Raw genomic sequence first — 15,488 nt, 5'->3', positions numbered from 1 at the left:
CTAATTAGCAGAGAAATGCAAATCCAAACTGCAATGAGGTATCACCTCACACCAGTCAGAATAGCCACCATTAAAAAGCCTACCAACGATAAATGCTGGAGAGGGTGTGGAGAAAAGGGAGCCCTCTTACACTGTTGGCAGGAATGTAAGTTGGTGCAGACACCATGGAGAATGGCATGGAGGTTCCTTAAGAAACTAAACATAGAGTTTGCATATTATCTAGCCATCCCCATCTGGGGTGCAGATCCAGAGAAAACTATATTAAAAAATACACACACCCCAAAGTTTTGGAGCACTGTTTACAATAGTCAAGGCATGGAAACAACCTAAATGTCCATAATGATGAATGGATAAAGATGATGTGGTACACATACACAGTGGAATACTATCAGCCATAAAAAGAGTGAAATAGTGCCATCCGCATCAACATGATGGGCCTAGAGAGTGTCATACTGAGTGAAGTAAGTCAGACAGAGAAAGAACACCATAGGACATCACTTTTATGTAGAATCTAAAATACAGCACAAATGAACACAGCTACAAAGCAGAATTGGATTCACAGACATGGAGAACAGATGTGTGGTTCCCAGGGTGGAGGGGCTGGGGAAGGGAAGGATTGGGAGTTGAGATTAGCAAATATAAGCTAGTATATATAGGACAGATAAACAATAAGGTCCCACTGTAAAGATGAACTTATGGTTACCAGGGGAAAAGGTCGGGGGAGGGATAGTTAGGGAGTTTGGGATTGACATGTACACATTGCCATATATATGCAATAAGGATCTATGGTATAACACAAGGAACTCTGCTCAATATTCTATAACAACCTAACTGGAAAGAGAATTTGAAAAACAATAGATACATGTATACTCTGTATACCTGAACCTAATACAACATTGTTAACTAATTGTACTCCAACATAAAATAGGAAGTAAAAAAGTCTAAGGTATTCTTAGTAAACATTGGTTAAGTATTAAAAAACCTGTGATTAAACCATAATGGAAAATAATATGAAAAATTATATATGTATAACTGAGTCACTTTGCTATAATCAACTATAGCTCAATAAAACTAAAAAAAATACTGATGCAGTGCAGCATCTACATCAGTAACATTAAGCAAATACAATTCTTATTGGAAAAAGGCCACATTATTCTGATACTGGAACTCACATTTTTCACCACTAAGAAATACCCTTCCCAATCAAAAGCAACAAGACACCCCCAGAGGTAGGTGGTTGAGAAGTGCTAAATGCTTTAAGAACACTCTGTGTGTTATGAAAAAGTTCAGGATCTAACTCCCCACAGAATAAGGGGTGAAACACACTGCAGAACCCAGGGAAGCAGCTCTGCATCCATGAGTCTGCAGTGTTTAACTGGGCACGTGCACAAAAAAAGAATGTCCTGTTTAGTTTGTGCCTATGTTTATTTTATCAAAAGACAGTTAAAGTATGATAGATAATGCAAAATAAATAGTAGAAAATGTTTAAGAAACATACAAGTCAAAATTGTTGTTTTTGTTGTTCAGTTGCCCAGTCGTGTCCGACTCTTTGCCATCCCATGGACTGCAGCACACCAGGCTTCCCTGTCCCTCACTACCTCCCGGAGTTTGCCCAAGTTCATTGCATCGGTGATGCCATCCAGCCATCTCATCCTCTAACACCCTCTTTTCCTTCTGTTCTCCATCTTTCCCAGCATCAGGGTCTTTTCTAAACAGTCAGCTTTTCACATTAGGTGGCCCAAGTATTGGAGCTTCAGCTTCAGCATCAGTCCTTCCAAAGAATGTTCAGGATTGATTTCCTTTTGGATGGACAGGTTTGATCTCCTTGCAGTTCAAGGGACTCTCAAGAGTCTTCTGCAGCACCACAGTTCAAAAGCATCAATTCTCTGGCGCTCAGCTTCCTTTATGGCCCAGCTCTCACATCCACACACGACCACTGGAAAAACCACAGCCTGGACTAGATGGGCCTTTGTTGGCATTGCTGTTTTTTTTCTGGAATTGCTTCCTCTATAATCCAGCAGATGTTTTCAATTTGATCTCTAGCTCTTCTTCCTTCTCTAAACCCAGCTTGGAGACCTGGCAATTCCTGGTTCACAGAATGCTGAAGCCTAGCATGCGAGATTTTAAGCATGGCCCAACTAGCACGGGAAGCCCTACTAGCATGGGAGATGAGTGCAATTGTCTGATAGGTAGCACATTCTTTGGTACTACCCTTCTTGGGTATTGGGATGAGGATTGACCTTTTCCAGTCCTGTGGCTACAGCTGGGTCTTTCAGATTGACTGACATAATGAATGCAAAACCTTGATGGCATCATCCTTTAGGAATCTGAATAGTTCTGCTGGAATTTCATCACATCCACTAGATTTATTAACAGCAGTGCTTCTTAAGGCCCACTTAGCACTCCAGAATGTCTGGCTCTGGGGGATAACTACACTATCATAGTAATCCGGTTCATTAAGATCTTTTTTATACAGTTCTTCCATGTATTCTTTCCATCTCTTCATGATCTCTTCAGTATCTACTAGGTCTCTACCATTTTTATCCTTTATTGTGCCCATCTTTGGGCAGAACGCTTCCATGATGTTTGCAATGCTCCTGAAGAGATCTCCAGTCTTTCCCCGTTTGCTGTTTCCTTCTATTATTAAGCACTGCTCATCGAAGAAGGCCTTCCTGTCTCTCCTAGCGACCTTTGCAACTTTGCATTTAACTGGAGCTGCTTCTCCCTCTCTCCTTGCTTTTCACTTCTCTTTGTTCTTCTGCTATTTGTAAAGCCCCCTCAGATAGCCACTTTGACTCTTGCTTTTCTTTTTCTTCGGGATGGTTTTGCTCGCCACCCTCTGTACAATATTACAGACCTTTGTCCATAGTTCTTTCGGCACACTGTTAACTGGATCTTGTCCCTTGAATGTATTCATTACCACTACTGCGGATTCATACGGGATTTAAGTCACACCTGGCTGGCCTATTGTTTTTCCCGGTTTTCTTTAGTTTAAGCCTGAATTTTGCTATGAGAAACTGATGATCTGTGCTCCGGGTAGGCCCCAGATCTTGTTTTTGCTGACTCAATACAGCTTTTCCATCTTCAGGTACAAAGAATATAATGAATTTGATCTTGGTATTGGCCATTTGGTGATGTCCACGTGTAAAGTCGTCTCCTGTGTTGCTGAAAAGGGGTATTTGCTATCACTAGAGCATCCTCTTGGCAGAATTCAGTTAACCTTTGCCCTGCTTCATTTTGTTCTGTTACTTGCCTGTTACTCCAGGTATATCTTGACTTCCTCCTTTTGGATTCCAATCCCTGATGATGAATGGAACATCTGTTTTAGGTGTTAGTTCTAGGAGGTCTTCTAGGTCTTCATAGAACTGATAAACTTCAGCTTCTTCACCATCCAAGGGGCATAGACTTGGATTACTGTGGTGTAGAATGGCTTGCCTTGGAAACGAACCGAGATCATTCTGGCATTTTTGATGTTGCACCCAAGTACTGTATTTCAGACTCTTTTGCTGATTATAAGGGCTACTCTATTTCTTCTATGGGATTCTTGCCCACAATAGTAGATAAAATAGTCATCTGAATTAAATTTGCCCATTCCCGTTCATTTTAGTTCACTGATTCCTACAATGGCGATGATTATTCTTACCATCTGCTGCTTGACCACATCCAATTTTCCTTAATTCATGGACCTAACATTCCAGGTTCCTATGCAATACGTTCTTTGCAGCATCAGATTTTACTTTCATCACCAGACATTTCCATGTCTGAGCATAGTATCCGCTTTGGCCCAGCCATTCATTCTGGGGCTATTGGTAATTCTCCTCCAATCTTCCCCAGTAGCATATTGGACACCTGGGGGACTCATCTTTGGGCCTTTTATACAACTCATGAAGTTCTCACAGCAAATATACTGGGATGGTTTGCCATTCCCTCCTCCAGTGGATCCCAGTTTGATCACAAATCAAAATACTTCATCTAAAATGCACTGCGTTACAGGCTTTTCAGACAAATCTCAAGGGCTGTGGCTGGAAAAGCCAGTAGGTGAGCACTGGGCATCTCTGAGATCAAGGATAAAGAACACCCCTGGAGGGACTGAGAGAGGTGACTGATGAGTAGACAGACAGATACACAGATAGACAGGTAACCAGGCCAGGAAGGAAAGGAAGTGAAAAGTCATGACACTGCCACAGAACCACTTACATGACTGCTAACCACGATACAGGGGTCACGCTTTCCCTCTGGAAGGTAAAGACCTGGTTTCTAATTCATTTTATGTAAAGTCAGTTTATGAATAAGCCCCAAAGAACCTGGGCCTCAAGACTAGCAGGGCGTGATGCCAAGGACGAGATGAACAGGCATGGGTCAGCCAAGTGACCCCACGGAGTAGGAGGAAAGTATGAAGACAGTCAGCTCCTGCTGGAGGAGAGCTGAGCTTAAAGGGGCTCCATGTAAATGTCCCCATTCACGGGGCAATGCCAGGAACCATCTCAGCTCAATGAGGAATCACTCGCCCTTCTCTTTATACTGCGACCAGCCTGTATCTCAGAGTCTGTGTGGAGCAGACCTGCTGCTGCCCAGGGGAGCTCAACTCTGGAAGAGCCCAGAGCACATTGTCCATCCTGACCACAGCAGGGTGTCATTCTTCCCACACCCCATCCAAATAATCTTTTTCCATGTCACACTTTAAGCCAGGAAACTTGTCAAATAATGTCCTGGCCCCTGGAAAGGGAGGGTCTGATATTTCAAATAGTGTTTCAAGGCACATCATCAGGCAGATGAAGGAAGAAGCCCAGAGGGAGATGCCAGCTATGAGGATGCAGACTCTGCTGGTCACCATGGGAGATTCATGAGCAAAGTCACTCTGCTCTGAAGGCTCCACAGATACAAGGCCTCCCTAAATAGATGTTATGTCATGTAGAAACCAATTTCTAATGCAAACACCTTCTCAGCTTTGCTGTGAATGTAGATTATTTGGGCACCTATATTACATTAATATTATGTGTCATCCCTATCTTAAACACACTTCAGATTTCTTACAGAGCTTGCAATTTTCTCATTAAGCAATCATGCTCTAAATTTCAAAGCTAATGATAAATGTTAATCAACAAGTCTAAGCCTTTAAGAACTGAAGGCACAAAAATCGTTTCTGATCTTCCCTAATTGGAGCAATGTAGCACCTCACCTAGACTTCTAAATAAAGCTTACATTTTCACCCTGAGCCATCTTGTTGCTAGAGCCACAAGCTTGAAGGATGACAGTGTACACAGGGACCTTCCAGAGAACTCACAGGTTCATTTAGCTGGTCCACGCGATGCCCTCTCCCTACCTTTTCCGATGTCTTGTCTTGCACAGGTGGCCCTGCGCGGGGCAGGGTTGGAGGAGGGGGTGCCCGGCGCTTCTTCAGGTCTGACTTGACCGACACCCCTGAGATGTTGCCAAGAGAGAGGGATGGACCCAGGATAACAGAACGTGGATTCACACACGGGGAGTTCGGGGTCGTCAAGCAGCCCTGTCGGAGGAAGAGACAAATAGAAAACCTGCATTACTCTGAGATGCTTCTGGATGCTTGACTGCTCAGAGATGAAAACTGAACACCCAACGCCCACCAGAGCTTCTCCATCATCGTTTTTACAGACAAACAATGTTTGAATCACAAAACCTTTGTTTGAGAGCAAAACCCTTCTATTTTCACTCTCCAGGGAAAGTGACCACAGACCCCATTACAGGACAGGTTCCTGGTATGAGGTTTATTTTGCTAATCGTGAAGGAAACAGCAAGACTGTTTAAACCTGTACAAGGAATTCTTACCAGCGAGAATCATGGAAAACTCTTGACCCACCTACAGTGATGAATTTGCCTCCTTAAATTTGTGACCTGTCATCAGACCGAGTACTTAGATGCTGAGAAGGGGAAGGAACAGATCAACAGGTGTGTTTCTCCTGGAACGCAGAAGCAGCCCATCATGGCAGTCTGGAGCAGCATCTCACCCCCTGTCTGGAAGGGGCTTAGGTTTCTCCTAATTTGGGGAAGTTTCAAATAATTGACAGGGCAGTATAAACAGCCTGCCCTGGATATTTCGTGTGACCATCAAATGCAGTACTTCATGACAGATCCCTAATTAACTGAAAACAAATTCAACCTAACACCCTAGTTAATTGCTCCCAAGGAGCAATGTCTATATCCAGGGAGCAGACTAAAGGCATATATATGTATTTTTTTCAAATTTTCCTCCTAGGTTCTATTTAGTGGAATAATGCAAGTGTTGGTGCACGGAAGAGCATTTAGATAACTAGCAGTCTAATTCCAAATTAAAACCGAAATGGATGCCCATCCCTTACCCTTCTATGCCTCTGTCCTGCCCTGACCCTCCCCAGAACCAGCGTCTCCACTCCACGTGGTCCACACTGAGGGCTAGTGCATGGAGTGGTCAGGCTGCAGATGAAGGGGACCCAGAACCAGCGTCTCCACTCCATGCGGTCCACACTGAGGGCCAGTGTGTGGAATGGTCAGGCCGCAGATGAGGGGGACCCAGAACCAGCATCTCCACTCCACGTGGTCCACACTGAGGGCCAGTGTGTGGAATGGTCAGTACACAGATGAGGGGGACCCAGAACCAGCGTCTCCGCTCCACGTGGTCCACACTGAAGGCCAGTGGAGTGGTCAGGCTGCAGATGAGGGGCACACACTGCCTGGACTTGTGACTTTGCCACTGATAAGCTGGGTGACCCTGGGGAGGTTTCGTAACTTCTCTCTGCCTCAGTTTATCTCCTGCAAAACTGAGGTCAATAATAGTACCTCCATCCCAGAGAAATGGTGAGAACGAAATGGGTTACAATAGGTGAAAGAGGCTTAAGAGAGTTCAAGGCACAAAGTGAGCATCCAGTATGTGCTGTTACGGTCATTATGCATTTGTACGGTTTTTTTCTCCCCCATTACAGTGTGAGTCCCATGAGGAGAGTGGTCGTTCCATTTTTGCACTCACAGCCAAGTCCCAGACTCCCAGCAGCTCCTGGTAACTGGTGGGCCCTTGAGTCCACACAAGCAGGCGTGAGTGGGTGGGCAAATCTGCCCTTACATTTCACATCAGGAACTTGTGGGTGAGCCATCAGCTCACCACATTTGAAATAAATATAGAAAGAAAACTCACCACTCAATAGCAGCCCTGTAAGACGTGCCCTCAGCCTATTCGGTTCTGCCAATTACACCAATATTCAGTTTCCTGAGAAGATTTTTGAGACTCAGATTTTCTTGTACTTAAATATTAACATCATAGGAAAATGGAATCCCTGCTTCTTATGCCAATTCATGCTTTCCTGCAAGACGCTATCAAACATACTGATCATCAAAAGCAGAGTCCCCATAACAGGTCAGGGACCCACAGGAAAGAACCCTACACCCAGAAAATTAAACCCAGGCTCCCACAGAAAAATGTAAAGAAAAAATGTCAGTTGTTTCTCCCAAATCCTCAAGTTCTGCAGACGTCAGATGTGTACTAAGCAGTCGCTAAGTCACGTCCGACTTTTTAGTGACCCCATTGACTGTAGACCGCCAGGTTCCTCCATGGGATTTCCCAGGCAAGAATACTGGAGTGAGTTGCTATTTCCTTCTCCAGGGGATCTTCTTGACCCAGGGACTGAACCCACATCTTCTGTACTGCAGGCAGATTCCTTACCGCTGAGCCACCAGGGAAATCTCCTACTAAGCAAATGAGCCAATGCAAAATGAACTCTTAAATACTTCCATCTACCTTACACGTACCTCCATTGCAACTGTGAACACAGAAAAAGACAAAAGAACTTAAGTGCACTCAACAATGCCGGGTCTGGATGATAAATGAAGCAAACCAGAGCAAGGGCTAGGCTGACCCAAGTCTGGAGCTGGACATGCATTACACTGAGCGGCTGGCTCGCTCGCATGCCCCCACTGGAGGGGGGCTGGCTTGCTCGCATGCCCCCCACCCCATTCGAGAGGATACAAACTCGCGCTGTGGAGGTTTGTTAAGGCCTGTGAAGCACAGCAGAGAACCCTACCCACTGCCTGCATCTCTGGAGCATGCCCAGACCCATTGGCATCCCTTAAACATGGACTTTGTGACAGGGCGCCTTGCATTCCTGACCCTAATTGCTTTTCTTCCCTCTTCCCTGTCTACACTGGCACTCCCAGTCCTTGCCTCAGTCCCCACCACAACTACGCCTGCCTGGCAGAAGCCTCAGCACCTCTTTGAACTCACTTCGGTCCCTTCGGTGCCCCGAGCATGTTCCCGGCTCTGTGCAGACACTCTGTTAAAAGCACTTCACAGTGCATCTATTTTATATCTATTTCAGGCTCTTCCTCTATACCCCTGCTGCCCTTAGAGCACTGGGACTTCTGAGTCTGTCAACTCTTTCCTGAAGTGGGGGGGGGGCTGCCTCAGCGCCCACCCTGCACACACAGGCAGGAACGGCTCCATCTTTAAAACGAGGGACCCTCCACTCACTTCAAAATTGCTGCCAGCACCCAGCGTGTTTCTATCACATTAGATGTGTCCCATATATGTGGTTTCCCCCCTTTGATAAGTATTTTGGTAAGAATGATCTCATCAGGGCCACAGAGAGATGGCCTTGACAGCAGAAAGTTGGAGCCCAGGGCCACCGATCCTGGCTGTCTCCAGTCCTGACACCTGTCACTGACGGGCTTCACAGTGTCCATGTCTCTGGAACAGAGCTGAGTTCTGACACAACAGGTCTTTTAGCCAACTCTGTTCTACAGAGCACACACAGCTCCCTCCCTCCCAGCCCACCCTTCACACCCCCAGGGTCGGTGTCCCCTAGTTCTCGGTCCACCACAGCAATGCTTCTCAACTTTCAATCCAGGGGCGGCCAAAACATCTTGGCTGCCCAGAGGATATTTGTGGTTTCCTTCTTTCCCCACTCCTGGAATTTGCGCACACAATAAAGAAAAAAAAATCCACAGAATAATTTGGATAGAAACATTGCTAAGTATTGGATGTCGTTTGGGAGGCTAATTCATATCAGTGTAAAATAAGATGGTAAACCGCACTGTGGCCCATGTAGCCTGGGGTCTAGACAGCCTGGTCCACGCCTCCTGTTCCAGTTGGGTTTTCTCCTGCTGTGCAGTGGCCAAGTTTCACGGGGAACAGACCACGGCTTGCCTGCAGGAGGGATCTCATTTCCTGCTCTTGTCCAAACTGTTCAATAGCATTAAAAAAAAAAAATATCAAATCCTTTTCTCATAGGGGAGTGAGTCATACCTTCCTACAAAGGTTGGCAGAAAAATTCACAGGTTCTGGCTTTCATAGTCACATCAGATTTTCTTAGTTTTTTCCTCCTGTGACAGAAGCCCAATAAATCATTAAGAAAGAGCAATGGATAATGAAAACGGGAATAAAGCAAACCCTACTGACAGGGCCCATAAGAGGTCTCATTGTTAAGATGGCTCATTATGTTGACCTCGCAAACAGAGAATAAAATCAGTGATCCTCAAGACTGACCAAACTGCCCAAACGACATTCTGTTTTCTCACTGGCGCCTACCTTCTCAAAGCACATGATAAAGTAGACCTTTTGACATGATTGGTGAGGCATTCAGATAGAGGTTTTGACCTAAATATTGAGGAAAATATTTTGGCTATAGTAAGTACAATCTGAAATAGCCATCGACGATCTTATCAGCATCACATACTTCTAAATTAGACCAGATATTCTTAGGATGGCATGGTTTTAGAGTTTAAATGGGGAGAAAAGCTGAGGCCCAAGGAAATGAATTGAACTCCTCAGGATGCCTGAGCTCCTGGGGAATGGGATTCAACTGGTCAGTTCCAAGCATCCTGCATCCCTCCTCTCCGTTCACCATGCTGCCCCCTTTTGAAAGGATTTCAATAGCTTTGCTTTTCTCTCTTTCTTTTTCCTTTCTCTCTTCCTTCCCTCCTTCCTTCCTTGTTTCGTTCTCTCTTTAACAAAAAATTCAGTGGGAGAGAAGTTAGTCAGACCTGTTACCACATCATCCTTTCTTCGGATACAGGTTTTGGCAGGGATGTAAGGCAGGGCCACATGACAGAGCCTGATAGGTGGTGGACCTCGCTCTCCTGCCCACACTCACAGGGCAGCCCGGATCTATCAGAGCTCCTCTGATGTGAAGGCAGGGAACACTGCTCCCCACCCACGGCTGCCAGCACTGCCCTGGATGCTCTGCTTGCTTTTCCTTATCCTCAGAGCACAGCCTTCCTGAAGGACACACCCTTGGCTGAATCCCTCTGCCAGGGGGTACCCTGTCTTCCTGTGCCCTGGAAATCTGGCATCAGTTCAGAGCAAAGGGCAAACAAAGAGGCTGAAACCCATCAGCTTCGTGAGAATGAATCCTCGTGATGGGCAGAGACATAGAACTTAGGAATCTAGTTTCTACCGTGTGATGTGAGTGGGAAATAGCCATTCTTTAGGGCCATGTTCTTCCTGGGAATGCCTGAAAAATGGCATTGCTTTAGAAGATAAGTTGTATAAGCTATTTGGCCAACAAAATACTGTGTCATGGAAGCTCTCTGACAGTTTCAAGCTTCAGAACAATTTCAGAGATCTTTCCTCTATTGGTTGGATTTTTCCTTACAACATGCCCAAAACATTCAGCTGGTAGTGTCTGCCTTCCAACTAAACTCAGGGAAGACACTGAATACTCTGGAACTCTGAGCCTGAAAACTTTTTAGCAAACACGGGGGATGCTTGGAATACATTGACTACTTATAGTTGACCACCTTCACCAAGACCATTTTAGAGAGCCAGAAAGTTGTGAAAAGCTTGTGAATGAGAAGGAAACCAGCCTTGGTATAAGTCAGAGGTGCCTGGCCGCAGGAAGGTGGTGGGCACGCTGGGACCCCAGGTCAGTGTGGAGGCTCCACAGCGGGTGTGGAGGAGGAACCCTGGGTGAGGTGGTGTGATGCTGAGTGGAGAGAGGTGAGCGTAACTCAGTGCTAGGCTCATGGGGACGAGGCGGGCAGAGACCTGAGGGAAACACCCAGACCCGCACAACAGGGTGTGTGTGTGTGTGTGTGTGCGCGCGCGTGCGCGTGCGCGTACGTGTGATGGCTTGCTGTGGGTCTATGTGAGATTTCAATGGATGCAAACCCAAGCACAATTTTGGCAGGTGGGAGTGATGATTCTAATTCATATGAACCATAAAACCTTAATAATAAAGGTTTCCCTTTCAAATGTGTGAAGTTTCTTACAATTTACAAGGTAGCAGACTTTGAATGCTGACCTGTGAGTTCTGTTTACTAAAACTCACCAGGAGTAAGATTGCCTACATGGTCACAGTGGAGATAAATGAATAACGGTATTGAGATCAATGGATTTCTCCAAAGGACATCAAGCCTCGCATGTCAAGTGGCTCATGTGTGTTTCTTGAATACCGCAGGCTGGATCTGGCAGCTGGTTGGTATTGGCTGGGTCTTAGGGCTGACGGAAAAAGACGCCTCTTCTCCATATAGAAACAAAACTATTCAATAAAATGAGAAAGATTCTCCCTGTAAGCAACCAGACGATTTCTAACACTCCTATCAAATCAGGAAGGCTGCTCTGTAACTGCAGATAACTGAGTCGTTAGATGGAGGAAGTCAAGTTGATAAAATGTCTTTTCTAGCAAATTTATCTTCAAGTAAACTAGTAGGGTTTTCGTTTTTTAAAGAAGCAGGAAGTGTGGGTATGATTCAGTCGTTTGTTGGCTGAGGAGACCAGTTCTTCAGGGCACTGTCCAAAGGCCCCCCTCTCACCTGCAAAGACATCCCTCATCCTTTGCTAACCATAGGCTTCACTCTGTAGAAGATTGACCCCAAAATTCACCACTGAAGATGGGGCCCTTATGCAAGGGTCCAAGGAAAAAGTCTAGTTAGAAAGAACACAGGGCAACAGCATTTTGCAGACTTTCCTGGGCAAACAGAGAAGGGTGGTCTCCCTTCCAGAAGCGAGTCTGAGCAGACGCTGGCTGAGAGTGGAGAGAATCAGGGCTGCGGGGGAAGGAAGGGACCCCACCCCAGACTGGAGCAGAAACAGCAGGGATGAGTGGGGTCATTCAGCTCCCACACACCAACCCATCTGATCACGGGACCGTTCCGCCAGGTTGGTTATCACATAACCCCCTTTCACAGGAAAAGAAACTGAAGCAGAGAGAGCGGATCCTCCAGAATCACATCCAGACAGTGTGAAGCCAGACAGGCTGGTGGGAAACAGGTTCTGAAACTTGGCTGCACACTGGGATCCCAACCCCTGGAGCTTTAGATTGGAGATGCCAGCCACACCCCAGATCAATTTCAGCATACACTCTGGGATGGGAGTAGGTATTTGATTTTTTTTTTAAGTGTCAAAATATGTATAACATAAGAGTTATCATTTTAACCACTTTAAAATGTGCAGTTCAGAAGCATGAAGTACATTCCAGATGGTGCCCAGACACCACCATCCAATTCCAGAACTGCTCATCCGTCTAAAAGGACACCCTGGTCCATTCAGTAGCCACTGCCCATCCATCTCCCCAGCCCGTTGGCGACCACCTGGTTGCTTTCTGACCCTCAGTGGACTTCCGTGGCTGCTTCACATGAATGGAGTCAAACAACACGTGGTTTCCAGGTCTGACTTCTTTCACTCGGTGTGAAGATTTCAAGCTTCCTTTGGTCTCAGCCTGGGTCAGAGCATCCTTTCTCATCATGGGTGGATAATCCTCCTTCGCACAGAGAGTGCATATTCTATTCAACCCATTCACCTGAGGATGGACACAAGGCTTGTTTTTGACTTTGGGGACTTGAGCCACTGTGAACAGCTGTGTCCCAGTGTTGGCTTGAAGCTCTGTCCTCGACTCTGGTGGGTCCCTCGGAGCAGACGTGCTGTGTCTACACTTCGTGCTCCCCGGCAGCTCCACTGTTTTATATTCTTTTCCACTATTAGTAAAAGGGGGTTCCAATTCTTCCATATCCTTGCCAACACTTGCTATCTGTTATTTTCCTTTTATAAAAAATTATAGCCATCTTCTTGACGTGAAGCGGTGCCTCACTCTGGTTTGGGTTTGCATTTTTGTAGCTCATCAGGACCCCGGGCATCCTTTCACGGGCTCGCTGGCCCTTAGGCGTCTGCTTTGGAAGGCAAGATTAGGAGCCACTGCTGGACAGCCCTCCCCGGAACCATCACACACACTGCCCAGGGCAGAGGTGGCTCGTTTTTCCTTTTCTCTCAGGACAGAGCCTTAGAGCATAAGCCCGGGACATTTTTCCTGGTCTCTAGTCCAAGGATGGTGGGGGTTCCCACGTGTGACAAACCTCCACTGGGAACAACTATACATGATTTCTGCCCCTCAGACTTACCCTCGGAAAAGCATCTCAGGAAGTGAATGCCATTTCCAGGGGAACCTCGAATAGCTTCCATCTGATTTAAGGAGATCAATCATAAATTCCGGAGCTTTACTATTAATTAACAAAGCACCAGTGACCCACCCCTGATCCCTCTCTGGGGCTCCACTGCCTGCAGAAGACACAGCTGATCCAGTGGGTGCCAGCCGTGGAGACAGGGCCTCAGGCCACACACGTTACAGGATCACCTGTAACGTCCACCTGTAAAGCTCTGCAGGTTCCGTCAGGTTGCCTGTGATGTCCACCTGTAAAGCTCTGCAGGTTCCATCAGGCCGCCTGTGACGTCCACCTGTAAAGCTCTGCAGGTTCCGTCAGGCCGCCTGTGACGTCCACCTGTAAAGCTCTGCAGGTTCCGTCAGGCCGCCTGTGACGTCCACCTGTAAAGCTCTGCAGGTTCCGTCAGGCCGCCTGTGATGCCCACCTGTAAAGCTCTGCAGGTTCCGTCAGGCCGCTGTGACCTTCTCTTGCAGCCTGGGTGCCCTGCCCTTGTCTGTGCACCTGACCTGTAGGGACAAGCTTCTGCAGTTCTCCTGACCCACACCCACTCTGTACTCTCCCTTGAAGACATTAATTCCCGTCGGAAATAAAAACGAGAAGGAGAAAGGTGACTGAAGGGGAGCTGCAGGAGGTGGCAACAGCCCAGAGGCCCAGGAGAGAGGAGGGTTAGAAGAGGGGACTTCAGATCGGATGCTGGTTTCCTCATCCCAGGCAGGGAACAGAGAGGAAACGTCAAAGGAGATTTGAGGGGTTCTGTCCAATCCTTTCACCGCAAGGTGAGCAAGCCAGGAGGAAAAGCAGATACTACAGCAGTTGCAGAACACGGTCGCTACAACCCATCTGGAAACTGGGAAGCGGATCTACCTGCTGCTGTTCGTCATTCCAGGAGACATGCAGGGCAGTTCTCTTTCCGGGTGCCATGTGGGGAGCTAGCGGGGGTGTCTGTCTAGTAAACCAGCCAAGCAGGCCATCGTCCAGGCCAGGGATGTCCATGCAGGCCTGACAGCAGGAGGTACTCAGAAGGGGAGGGAAGTCTGTCCCTCTGGACAGCAGCCTGAGGTAGTCCCTGGGACCATCTTACCTCGGGGTTTACAGGCTGGCAGGCTTGGCCGCCTCTCACTACCCAGGTCACGTGGGGCAGGTGGACAGGGCACAGCTGGAGCAATGGGGGCCCCAGAGGAAAGGAAGAGAGTTACCGCTTTCCCCTTTTCTTCTCTCAGAACTCAGACCCCCAGTGGGCACCTGTCAGCATCTGTTTCACCAACTGGATTCTAAGGGGCTACTCCACCAGCCTGAAGCAAAAGTGTGGGTGCTCTTCCCAAGCTGGGGTACCCGCCTGACCTGCCCACAGGAGCCCCACTGCCATCCGTCTTCTCTCCCAGACACAGTGGCTTCTGAGACAGAGACGATGCCGACACCCGGGAGGCTCTGCCCAGCCTCTCCTCTCAGGCACCCCCCAATGCCCCTGCTCTGCACAGCATACTCCCCAGGAGCTCTGTTTCCCTCGAACCAGGCTTTCTGGTTCTGACCCACAGCTGCCTGGGGTCTGCTCCCCAAGTAAGCCCCTAGGAACAGCCTGCGGAGGCCAACGGGTGAGTGAGAGAGCCAGCAGAGGTGGCTCCGAGGTGGCTGCCCACAGGGCCCCATCCTTCAGGGACCTGGCACTGCAGTGGCCTCTACCCAACAGCACCCCACCCGCTTTTCAGGGCATCTGGGTATGTGTGCATGTGTGAGAAAACATGTACACATATGCACACACAGATATAATATATATATATATAATTTAAATATACTATTACCTTGGAAATCCCCTGGTGGCTCAAGACAGTAAAGAATCTGTCTGCAATGCAGGAGACCCAGGTTCGATCCCTGGGTCAGGAAGATCTCCTAGAGAAGGGAATGGCAACCCACTCCAGCATTCTTGCCTGCAGAATCCCAGGGACAGAGGAGCCTGTCAGGCTATAGACCATAGGGTCGCAAAGAGTTGGATATGACTGAGTGACTAACACTTTCACTTTTCACTATATATTATATATTACTATTTATAATAATTATACTTATTATATCAATGTACTATACTATATTATATGATATACAAATAATATATAATT

General features: G+C 47.2%; 1 protein-coding gene across 4 annotated transcripts in view; it reads right to left on the bottom strand.

The window, feature by feature from the left end:
- Positions 1-15,488, bottom strand: part of COBL (cordon-bleu WH2 repeat protein) — a 294,854-nt gene that overhangs the window by 125,363 nt on the left and 154,003 nt on the right. For all 4 annotated transcript variants that reach the window (XM_044946393.2, XM_044946394.2, XM_044946395.2 and 1 more), the window contains exon 7: positions 5,324-5,506. In XM_044946393.2, coding sequence (XP_044802328.2) covers positions 5,324-5,506 — 183 coding nt within the window. The remainder of the gene's footprint in view (positions 1-5,323; positions 5,507-15,488) is intronic.

The sequence above is a fragment of the Bubalus bubalis genome, chromosome 8 (genome assembly GCF_019923935.1).
Source record: "Bubalus bubalis isolate 160015118507 breed Murrah chromosome 8, NDDB_SH_1, whole genome shotgun sequence".
Classification (NCBI taxonomy): Eukaryota; Metazoa; Chordata; class Mammalia; order Artiodactyla; family Bovidae; genus Bubalus; species Bubalus bubalis.
Note: the sequence above shows the minus strand (reverse complement) of the source record. Positions and strands in the feature narration are given on the sequence as shown.